The sequence below is a fragment of the Danaus plexippus genome, chromosome 7 (assembly GCF_018135715.1).
Source record: "Danaus plexippus chromosome 7, MEX_DaPlex, whole genome shotgun sequence".
NCBI classification, from domain to species: domain Eukaryota; kingdom Metazoa; phylum Arthropoda; class Insecta; order Lepidoptera; family Nymphalidae; genus Danaus; species Danaus plexippus.
Genome location: NC_083541.1, coordinates 1270310 through 1282583, shown reverse-complemented (window position 1 = coordinate 1282583; position 12274 = coordinate 1270310). Strand labels below are relative to the sequence as shown.

At 35.3% G+C, this 12274-nt stretch overlaps 2 protein-coding genes across 2 annotated transcripts; both read left to right on the top strand.

Moving 5' to 3' along the window:
* Nucleotides 1–129: 129 nt before the first annotated feature.
* LOC116770952 (chymotrypsin-1-like) lies at nucleotides 130–2906 on the top strand. The gene is made up of 5 exons (XM_032662598.2): nucleotides 130–288; nucleotides 784–1012; nucleotides 1393–1627; nucleotides 2252–2425; nucleotides 2712–2906. Exons 1-5 carry the CDS (start codon nucleotides 237–239, stop codon nucleotides 2856–2858), a joined length of 837 nt encoding a protein of 278 aa, XP_032518489.2. The 5' UTR covers nucleotides 130–236; the 3' UTR covers nucleotides 2859–2906.
* Nucleotides 2907–6392: 3486 nt separating this feature from the next.
* Nucleotides 6393–12189, top strand: LOC116770561 (chymotrypsin-1-like). Its single transcript, XM_032662093.2, has 5 exons — nucleotides 6393–6535; nucleotides 9858–10086; nucleotides 10252–10486; nucleotides 10575–10748; nucleotides 11224–12189. Exons 1-5 carry the CDS (start codon nucleotides 6484–6486, stop codon nucleotides 11368–11370), a joined length of 837 nt encoding a protein of 278 aa, XP_032517984.2. The 5' UTR covers nucleotides 6393–6483; the 3' UTR covers nucleotides 11371–12189.
* Nucleotides 12190–12274: the final 85 nt, after the last annotated feature.

The following is a 12274-nucleotide window of genomic DNA, read 5'->3' as shown; positions in this document are numbered from 1 at the left end:
AGATTATAATATGTCCTTTATAACTGGTAGTGTCCGGTTTGAGTCAATTTAAAAGTTGTGCACTTTGATATTTGATGTAAAACTAAATCTATCTGAACAAATATAGATTTCAGCAGTGCTTAATTATTGAATTAAAAAGATACTGTCATAAATTATGATAATTATTATCAAATATCTCCGAATATTTCTATATAAATTTGTGCATTTCTCATTATGACTGCATTGTGTTGAGGAAAATGGTGTTCAAAACTGGGTGTTTGTTATTAGCTCTCCTCGTCGGGAGCTTAGGTGAGCTTTCAATGTGTTTTTAAAACTTTATTTCAAGATGATACATAAATTTATAATTTTCTTAAATAATACGCAATTCAAATACCAAGGCTGTATAATGAAATCATTTTTATAAAATATAATTGGTGATGAAGAAGTAATTTGCGGGAAATAATTAAATTTCGAGCCTCTTTTATAAAAAAAAAAATGAATTTTGTTAAAGTTTTTTTTAATTCAGTTTAAATAAATACCATAGCCTAAAGTCCTTTATGTTCATAAACTTACTATTAACAAAATACACGTTGTACTTTTTTTTTTATGTTTAGGAAATATACGCCAACATCTACAAAAGTGTTAATCGAGAAAATAAAGCTTTCTTAAACTGCTAAAATTAAAAATATGTTTTTCTAGATGACTCAGAATTTTTTCGTGGCTTTCAAAGTCTTTTAGAAACTAATTTAAAATAGGAATGTAGTGTTTTATGTGATAGTTATGAAAGTTCGTCACTAATTACAGGTCTCCCTCTTAATGAGGAGGAAGACATGTCCGTCTTCTTCGACCACCCGGAAATAACACCATACATCGTGGGAGGGTCGACTGCCGGCAAAGTGCCTCACATGGTAGCCCTGAGCACTGGTGTCTTCACCAGATCCTTCGCCTGCGGAGGTTCTCTGGTCACCAACAGACACGTCCTCACTGCGGCGCATTGCATTGTTGCTGTATTTAGTGGTGGATCACTCTTGAAGTAAGTGTTCAGTGTCAACTGTTTTCTTGTTCATATAAAACATTAGTTAATATTTCAAAGAACGTCGAAAAAATAGGAAGTTGAGGGTTAAAGCTACTAATAAATTATAAAAATAGTAAAAAACAAACCTTTGTACTTTATATACCCTAGGCAATTTTTATTTCATAGAATCGAATTAGCAAAAAACCCTAAAATTATTAAATTTCTTAATGTATTAAAAATTATCTAATGTAAATATAACTATTAAGTATTGTGTTAACTAAAATATTAATAATAAAGGTGCGATAATGTTGTCTCGTCACAGATAGAAAATTCAGTCATAGTCGATACTGTAATAAGTGATGACTTGAGATGAATTATAATTTTATATATTTTTCCAGTTCCCTCCGTGGTACAGTTGGCACGAACCGTTGGAACAGTGGCGGTACCCAGTACGAGTTCGCCCGAAACATCACCCATCCAAACTACGTCCACAACATCATCAAAAACGACCTGGGATTCTTGGTGACATCCAGGAATGTCGCTCTGAACAGCAATGTTAACGTGGTGCCAATCTCCTACGACTTCATCGGAGGTGATGTCCCAGCCGTAGTCAATGGATGGGGAAGAATAAGAGTGAGTGAATGAGATATATTTAATGAGTTAACCGGATACATATCTTATTTTTTATGGTATGCAGTCAAAGGAAAATGTGTCTTAAATTACAATTTATCTGCAATAAATGTAATCACCCAGCCCGGGGAGGGCAACTGTGGTTATGTGGGACTCCTGGGTATAAAGCGCCCCGGCTAACCACCAAAAAAATCAGCGTAAATCCCCCTCGCTGCAAAGGAGGGGGAAGGCTACGGTAACGCTTTCGTGCAACACGGTGCCTCCCAGTACTGGCTAGCTGGATTTGTAGCAGCAGAGGCGTCCCAGTATGGTACAGCACGACTCGTTAATCTCGTCGAAGTGAAATGGCAGACTCTCCGTGTCTGTCGCCCCGGGTCCTCCTTAAGGACGATGGCTTCAGTCGTGAGGAAGCCGCCTACGCCGCACTCTCCTGGGACGTTGTTAGCTCGACGTTAGGTTGTCTTCACTTAGACGTTCCGCTATCAACTCTCCTTTATTGATGATGGTTTTAATTGAATAGGACGGCCTGAAACGACCTAAAATTATTGACCTTAGATATAACTACGGCCGATTCGCTCGTGTGCCCCTTCGACATAAAAAAATTGACAATCTAATGTTGGATTTCAGACCGGTGGATCACTTTCCTCAGTTCTGTTGGAGCTCCGTACCACAGTCATCGACGGCCAACGCTGTGTTAATGACGTCGCTCGCAGGGCTTCGCAAATCAACATGCGCGTCCCACCCGTACAATCACACATTGAAGTTTGCACCTTCGTAGACCAAAATCGTGGAAACTGCCATGTAAGTTTTAACTTCTATATTGCAAAACATAAGATTCACTTTAGTCTGTTTTAAGCATAATGTTGATATTTTTAATCGAGTTTCAGTATCTAATTCTAGTTTCTACTACAGCTCTTGTATATTCAGTTTCTCCAGGGTGTAAAATTCATTACATTTCATTGGCAACTGGTACATGTTTGAATGAAAGTTTATATGTTATTACGAAAAGAATTACACATTTATTTACTAGTGATAAGTCAGATAATAGTTAGGAACGAAAATATAATAATGGGTTGTCTTGTTTAAGGGTGACTCCGGCAGTGCTCTCCTCCGCAGAAGCGATGGCCGTCAAATCGGTGTTGTGTCTTGGGGTCTTCCTTGTGCTCGCGGCGCACCAGACATGTACGCCAGAGTAAGCGCCTACCGCTCTTGGATCGAACAAAGCCTACGATAACTCAACATGATACAGTGAACCAAAATAAAAGATAGTTTTATAAAAATATTATATGTGTTTTCATAGTTCCGTTAATGTCATTTAAAATTGGTAGACTTTCCAGTAGTTGGAATAGTTTTACTACATACGAAGCATTTCCTATTTGGATTTCTAAAAAAAACTGTACTCTTATTGGCACTGAATCAATAAATTCATTGATAAACATACTTTGCATACTATAATCGATCTTACTTTTTATGATTTTTTTCACGAAAAATATTTCGTGTTGTATAAAAAAAATATCCAAAGAATTTTACACACTGAGTTTAATCATAACTCTAAAAGTTTTAAAAACATACAATATATCTACATATGGGCGCTTTCAGCATTAATGACGGATGCAACTTGAAAATAACTCGAGGCTGTCATCAATTATTATAAACACTTATTGGTAGTCATAATTATTGTCAAAAGTAAAACGAAATCAAAGACTGTTTAAAAGGAGAATAGAACTATGTTTGAATTCTAGTATAAATATGACGTGTGGACGCACGACAACAGAGTTCAGTGAGTGCGGACCCTTGAAGACTGTGACTATGAAGAATCTTCGAGAAACACAAGAACATTTAGAAGAATTGAAGTTTCATTTTAAAATATCATGGAGCGTTCATGAAATAAGAGACATTAGTGACGTCAGCGAGGCTGGCGTCTTCCTCTTTAAACAACGAATTTGTATTAAATCCGATATCAGAAGTGGGATCGCTCTAGTGATCAGTTACTGCCGGTCTTACTGTATTTATAAATCCTGATCCAACTCAAGAAAATAATCGCTCCTCAGTCTTTCATGCAAATGCTGTCAATAATGCAGAGCGTGAGCTAACGTTTGCTACTAAAAACAAGGGATAAGATTAAAATTACTAAGAAGATGGTCTTAATTATTATCATCCTTTGACCCCGGTGATACTGCGTGTTTTCGGGAATGGTTCAAACGCATCTTTACGACTGTGAATTCGTACCAAATCAGTAACTATGATATTCGAATTCAATTAAGTCTTTTAAAGGAGCGATCTCGAATGTGTGCAGACAATTGGTTAGTTACAAAATCTATGTAATCAAATGTATGTATGTTACATAAAATGCAAGAATGCAGTAGTAGTATAAAAGAATCTATTACAAATAAAAGCTCTGGGAGAAGAAAACAAATCGTAAACTATTTGCGTGTATTTTGATCGTGCCCCACTATTTCAATAAATAGTGTAATAGCTATTAATGTAGAAATAATTTTCTTTAGTTCCGGATTGTGAAACGACCACTGATATGTTAATTGGAGCAGATTTTTTACGTTATAGTGGTATAAGCGTACATGTGACCAATTTAGTATCCTTGCCGATGTTTTGCTTTTACGAAGAAGTCAATTAGGCTTTGACAGTTTAGATTACAATTTGACAATCAGTCCGTTTAAATCGAAGCAATTGACCAACACATTCAAAACAGGATGGTGGAGGCGGAGAGAAGATACAAAGTTAGGTTTTTGAGAAGTCGAGCTACGATTAAAAGATTCCAGAATAGAGATTTTGTATTAATAAAAATATAACCCTAAAAATCCGATACCCCTAGATTTGAAATTTAATGAACCATATGAAATCCAGAGAATAATTGAGAATGACAGATACCTAGTAAAGAAAGTGATTGGACACCATGGACTACTTCGAAAAGTGGCACATAACCAGCTGCGAAAAGCCTCACAGCATATGAGGGACGACACAGAATTACTAAGCAAGCAGTAAGGTGGACTGTTCGCCTACCTAATAGTTATCCGGTGAGCGTATTTCATTTTGTTCAAATTACTTCATTCAAAGGCATTACATATTTCGTAGCTAGCAATGTTATTTCTAACACTTATTTTGAGATATATTAATAAAAAAGATGCATTTGGCGTGCGGATCCGAAGCATAACAAAAAATATATATATAAATAAACAAATAAATTAATTAAAAAAAATGTTGTAGGCGGGTGGAGACGTCCTATTACATATGTTATGAATGTTTGTGTGATTCCCCAAAGCCATAGTAGCTTAGATAATTGGACGTTATATTATGATTTCGTCTCACGATGAGTCGTAATAAACAACGTCACCCATAAGATCAGAACAAATTTATAACCATAACTATAACAATATAAAGTTACCTAGGTTTACTGTGGAAGTACCTAGACTACATAAGTATCTCTCTGATATCACAGAAAACAATGCAGAGCAGGCATCAGTATAACCGTATCGGCATGACTTCAGATGATGAAGCATCAATTCTTGAACCTGGCCCATCTACTCTACGAGACCTGAGACGGGTAAGAGACCATAACGAAAACTAACCAAGGGAGAACACATCACCAGACAGGTGCAGAGCACGCAACATCTACCAGTATGGCCGTATCGGCGCTATCAGCGTTAATGACAGATGCAACATAAAAATAACTTGAGGCTGTTATTAATTATTATAAAAAGTTATTGGTATTCATAATTATTGTTAAAACTAAAACTAAATCAAAGACTGTTTAAAAGGAGACTAGAACTATGTTTGAATTATGGTATAAATATGACGCCTGGACGCACGACAGCGGACTGCAGAGTTCAGCGAGTGCGGAGCATAAAGAATGTGATTATGAAGAACCTTCGAGAAATACAAGAACATTTAGAAGAATTGAAGTTCATTTTAAAATATCATGGAACGTTCATGAAATAAGTGACATTAGTGACGTCACCGAGGCTGGTGTCTCTCACTTTAAACAACGAATTTGTATTAAATCCTATATATATATAGTCGTGAACCATCCTACCCACTAAACCACCAGCGGTCACTCTCCTCACCGCCTGGTGGATCGACGCGGGAATCGCTCCAGGCATGGATCCGCGACTATCCGGCGGCTGGCCGCGAACAGCTACCTCCCCCGAGGGCTCACTCCACGTGACAAGGAGCGTCCCCTGGCCTGGCGGGTTTGCTTAATCGCGAGAGGGTTAACCCCTTACCCCTCCCACCCACGCGACCAGTCACCAACTACCCACCGTCGAGCGCAAGCGTCCAACGGCAGACAGAGCGGCGACCGGCTATTAAGCGACCCAGACCTCCCAAGAGGCCCGAATTTCCGTTCACCGCATTCAGCGGCGAAACAACCCCCCCCCCCCCCCCGGGACTGATTGCACCGGTTACCCGGTGGGCGATGGGGCCGTCACGTCCCGACGCCAAAATATAGTCGTAAACCATCATAATGGTTGCTGTTCCGCATGAAATAGAACTTGTTACACGAACTTAAAACCAAATATTCTATTCCATCCTATAACTAACTCACTCGCAAAAAAATGTAAGTACAATTCTTTGCTTCATAAACATTTAGCTACCTCTTCTATCCTTATAACCTAAATTAACATTAAAGTACAAACGTTACTTTAAGAATAGATAAAAACACCAGAACATATAAAGGTTTTACCCACATTTGGTAATTACTTATCATTTTAGATAAAATATAACTAATATTCTATTGAAGGTATGTAATAGTTATCACTACTAATTAATCTATTTTATCTATTAAGCATTCATATAAATGGAAACTTGAATGGGAAAATACAGTTTGTTTAAGAAAAATAGGAAAAATGGTGTTCAAAGCTGCGTTTGTATTTTTAGGGCTCCTCATAGGAAGTTTGGGTAAGTTATTGATTTGAATAAAATTAATCAATCTATATGAAATAATTATCTAAATATTTGTGTTATTTCACAGCATTGTTCGGTCTTTAATATCATATATCGAATATTTTCTATCAATAAACCATAAATTACATATAAATATACATATATATATATATATGTATTTGTATTCGACAACTGATATATTTTTAGTATCATATCATTAATTCGAGCAACAAATTCTATCATCCAATGTAATCTTTTTATTTGATTCCCATACAAAGTATATATTTTTTGCTATATTTTTTGTTTCATTGACAAAAAAGAAATTATTTTTGGAATGATTTAAGAACATAGGAAAACCTTTAATAAAAAATTATAATAGTCTAAAACACTTAATGTGTTGTGAGATTCCTTTTGATATTCTACTGTCTCTACAATTTGAAATGTGGAGAGGAGGCTATCGTCATGATGGCTTCCTCAAGTTTACACAAAAACCCTACTCAATATATAAAGTATTTTTCACTACATCTGAAGATAATTTAGTAGGAATATTTGCGTACCCTGTTAGCAGTTTACTGAGATTAAGTTGGTGACAATCAACGGATGTGATGAGATGTAATAAGAGGGATAACAAAGGGCTTTTGTACCTTCACTTATAAAAAACTGACAGATGAGCAAGTCATGATATGATAGCAACAATATTAATCTGCAAAACAACTTAAAAATAACATTTACATAGAAAATTTAACTCAATAGCAATGTATTAGTTTAATTATTTTTAACGAGAAGCTCAGCTTTTCAATTCCTACATTTATTAACAGGATGGTTATCTAAATACCTACACCTTTTCAGAAACTAGATTTATTAAGAATATATTGAATAAATACGATAAAACTGAGGTTGAGAGACAGGTTATGGTGATTATATCCTAAAGTAGACTAATATTATAATATATATACTAATAATATCCTAACGTTACAAAGCTGGAACGTTAGAAGCTAGATCTTACAAAAGTAGGAGGAAATCATATTTCAGTTAATTTATTAAATAATACAAGGTAAAATTTTATCATCTTTACACCATAATGTAAAGGTCTTAAAAATTTTGATAATATGAGATTAAAAATGATCATGCACATGTAAGGGGTTTCCCAATAGGGACTTGACATTTTTAATTTAGTTTGTGAACGCACCTTTTCGCTTAACATCGAACTGTCACTGTCAGTTTATTAACATTTTCAACATGGTGAAGATCACACGAATTTTCTTCCAATCTACACGACACTGGCAGAATATACTGTACACGTCTTTTCACGGATAAAGGCCATATTTAAAACAACCAACCAGCTAACCAAGATCACACTAACGAACAACGTCTGCAAATCTTAAAAATTTACAACAGAAATTCGGGGTTGGTGGCCGCTACTTTTTAGAGCGTTAACTCCGATTTTCGGTCGTAATTCTCCCTAGGCACCGACAAGTTTAGTGAAAAAGATTTAGTTTACATATTCGTTGCTTGATGTTGCCAGTGAGACTACGGGTTGGTCAAAACGTCGAAAATATCGCTGTTGTAACGTCTGTAGCAAATGATTCAAATCAGACAATTCCACGACTTTCTTAAGAATTGGACCTCGCCAAGACCATTTTATGGCGATCTTACTTTATACCCATACAAGTTCAGGCTCCCTCAATCGACGTCAAGCGACGTACATTCTCCGTTTGGGCCTTGGAAAAGATGCGCGAAGTTGAGTAATTTCATCGCACAATCATTTGTAATGATGAAGCTCCTTTCTGGCTTAATGGGTTTGTTAATGAACGAAATATGTGGTATTAGGAGGGCGAAAATCACTACATCCACAAAAGATAACAGTTTGCTGTGATTCACATGCCGGCGCCGTCATAGAGCCATATGTTTTCGTCGACGATAGTTCGCCACGTTACTGTGAATGGTGATCGTTATCGCGCCGTGATTATCGATTATTTTTAGCCCGAATTTGAATATGTAGAGTTGGATAGCATGTGGTTTCAAAATGAAAGCCGTCATTTTTAAACCACACAGCACGAAATAATCGATTTATTGAAAAACAAGTTTGATGAGCGTGTCATCTCAAGAAATGAAAAAGTCGATTTTCAGTCGTTTGTGTGATTTAACGTCTCTAGATTTTTTGATTTGGGGCTACGTCAAGTCATTGGACTATGCTAATAAGCAAACGACATTGGAACAGCTGAAAGGGAAAATTGAACGCGAAATAGCAGACGTTTCGGCCGAAATGTGTGGCTGAGTTATGGAAAACTGGGACCAACGAATCGACCGTTGCAAACGTGCCCGCGGTGGCCGTATAAGCGACGTCGAGTTCTCTTCATAAATGTTTTGAACATACTTCAACCCTATTATAAATTTTTTGACATATCTCAAATGGTTTTCATTTTATTTAAAAAAAATTGTCTCGTCTTTATTGGAAAATCCTTTTCATATTAAGCTCAATAATAAAATTTCAATTACATCGTAACAATTAATGTCTTTGAATGGAATATTTATATATATGTATATGAAATGTGCTACGGAAAAAAATAATAAATTTCTTGCAAATAAATGAAGGAACAATTAACACCGAAGATCATAACGGATACCAAAAATCAACATTACTACAAGTTTATATATTGTACACAACACTTAGATAGTAATGAATTTTAAGCGGAAACGATAATGTTGACGTCTCTATAACATTCAATTAACGTACATGGGTAATGAGATAAACAAATAGGCGTAGCAATAGATTAACTCAATTTTTTGAGTAACAGATTAACAAAAAAATAAAAATAATAGATTGAAAAAAGATGATAAATAATAAATCATGAAGATGTACACAGAATGATAAAGAATAAACATATAATACTGATTTTAATATCTTATCTTCATTGAAGTTGCGATTGATAGAATATAACGTGCTTATTATAACCGGATACGCTTATTTTTATCTGGATTAAAAACAAATAGATATTTAATGCTTTTGTTTTTCTATTTAACATAATATAATACTCGTATAAACTACATAATGTTTGAAATTCGGTTGAGTCGGAAAATACATAGCTTGTCCGATGTTAACGAAGAGAAACATTGCATCGCAGTTAAAAGAATTCTTATGATGGATAGTCGATGATAAATTAAACATTAATTTCACATACATATCCATTTACAAAAATAAAAACGAAAATTTCAATAACGGTCCAAAAATAAGCTAATATTCACGATTTAAATTGCTGTTTTGTTTTGAGTATACAGTAATAAGGAAGAAATGTTTTACCCTTTTGAAGTTCTTAATCAATCAATTTTCTTGTAGCTCTACCTCTCAATGAGGCGGAAGACATGTCTGTCTTCTTCGACCACCCGGCAATAACACCATACATCGTCGGAGGATTGACTGCTGGCAAAGTTCCTCATATGGTAGCTCTGACCACTGGCGTCTTCACTAGATCCTTCACCTGCGGAGGTTCTCTGGTGACCAAGAAACACGTCCTCACTGCAGCACATTGCATTGAAGCTGTGTATAGTCGAGGATCTCTTTTGAGGTACGTTATTTACCAGTGTCTCATATAATTTTAAGTCAAAAATTTTGCCACACTACCTTTTACCAAGCGCCTTTTAGTTTTGACAATAATTTTTGTAGTCTTCATTTATAAATTAAAAATGGACGTAGTTATGATAAATCCAACTAATATATTTGTTCATTCCAGTTCTCTCCGTGGAATTGTCGGCACCAATCGCTGGAATTTTGGGGGAGTCCAACAACAATTCGCCTCAAACATTACGCACCCTAACTACGTCGGTTCCATCATTAAAAACGACATCGGTTTTTTGGTAACAGACGCCGAAGTATCTCTGAACGACAACATACAATTGGTACCAATCTCCTACGATTTCATTGAAGGTGAAGTAGCTGCTGTTATCCATGGATGGGGCAGAATCCGGGTAGGATACACTATGTTATTACTTAAAGTATAACCATACAACTCAAACACATTTTAGATGCTAAACATACGTACCAATTTCTTTCTAGACTGGTGGATCATTGTCACCAAATCTGTTGGAGCTCAAAACGAAGGTCATCGACGGCGAGCGTTGCGTCTCTGACGTGGCTCGTAGAAGTTCGGAAATTGGTATGAGGGTTCCACCAGTACAACCAGATCTCGAAGTCTGTACTTTCCTAGCACTCAACTTTGGAAACTGTCATGTAAGTTTGTCCACAATATATACATAAACATTATTGTAGAAACTAAGTCTTGATACGCCTTAATCCATCTTAATTTTGTAGGTAGGATTCTGTAAATTTCTTCCAATACATAAAACACTGAATAACACTTACGATCTTATCCTTAGATTTTTTTTGTCACTTCCTGTCATTTTAATTTAAAATTTTTGTAAACGAAATGGAATAGGAAGCATTTTTTAATTGTAATAATATTAAATATTATTGTATGTTTCGTTTAGGGACAAATTACAAAAACTAATAGATCGAATATCAGTCAGGTCACAGCTGTTTAAAATACAAAGGGAGAATGTACAATTCATATAAGGTGTGTCATTAACGTACAAGTCTGGACATTGATTGTTAAAGAACATTACAACCATACTTAAATAAAAAAGAAAGAGTAAATACGCAATGTCCAATACAATTATAGCATTAACCATCTTCTACGTAATTGCAGGGTGACTCCGGCAGTGCCCTCCTTCGTCAAAGTGACGGCCAACAAATCGGTATTGTGTCTTGGGGTCTTCCTTGTGCTCGCGGCGCACCCGACATGTACGCCAGAGTTAGCGCCTACCGCGACTGGATCGAACAAAGCCTTCAATAAATAAATACGAAACTACATATTTACTTCATATTCTTATTTGGTGTTTCTTTATAGCTACTTTTCTTCTGTAACCAAATTCTTAATTCTTTGCTAATACATTATGTCTCCGTTTTTGAACCTAGGGGTGTGTTTAAAAAAAAATAAATACAAACGCTGTAACTATTTAAACTTTAACAATTGTGCGAAGTCTCTTTTCACTTTATGTTATAATTTATGAGTTTCTAAAATAAAGTACTTTAACAATATAAGTAATCAAGAATTTAGAAAGAAAATATAAACAATAATAAATTTAGATTTTTTTTTAATTAACATTTAAATTTTATACACAACGCCATCTACATCTCATGTATGAAAACTAATGTTAAGATAGTTTTTCAGATTTTACTATTTCCATTGCGAAGTGTAACGTTTATTTGTATAATTAAAATAGTCACATTCCACTTACCTGAAGGCTACACATTAGACGTACTTTCATTAAGGAGTGGGTTTTATATATTACTAGTAGTTACTAGTCGTTACTAGTAGTTACTAGTCGTTACTAGTAGTTACTAGTCGTGTGCTGAATAACTACATACAAAATGACTGTCTTGTGATTAAATTGGATTAAATCAACCTTTAATAAATTTCGGAATTAATTTTAGACTACGCCCTTATCTCATGTAAGAACTGTTTTATTTTATTTCTTGTTTTCTGAATTCAACATAACGCATTTACAATGTAAATGTTTAGCTCAGTAAAGGTCTTAAATTTGTAATACAATGTATCTGAATTGTTAAAACCACTGCGAATTATATCAGGGATGTAGTTGTTTTAAACACGGCACGTGTCAGGCATTCATGATATTTACATTAGCATATAAATTTTAACAGCATCAAGTTCTAGAGGGTTAAAAAACAAAAACTTT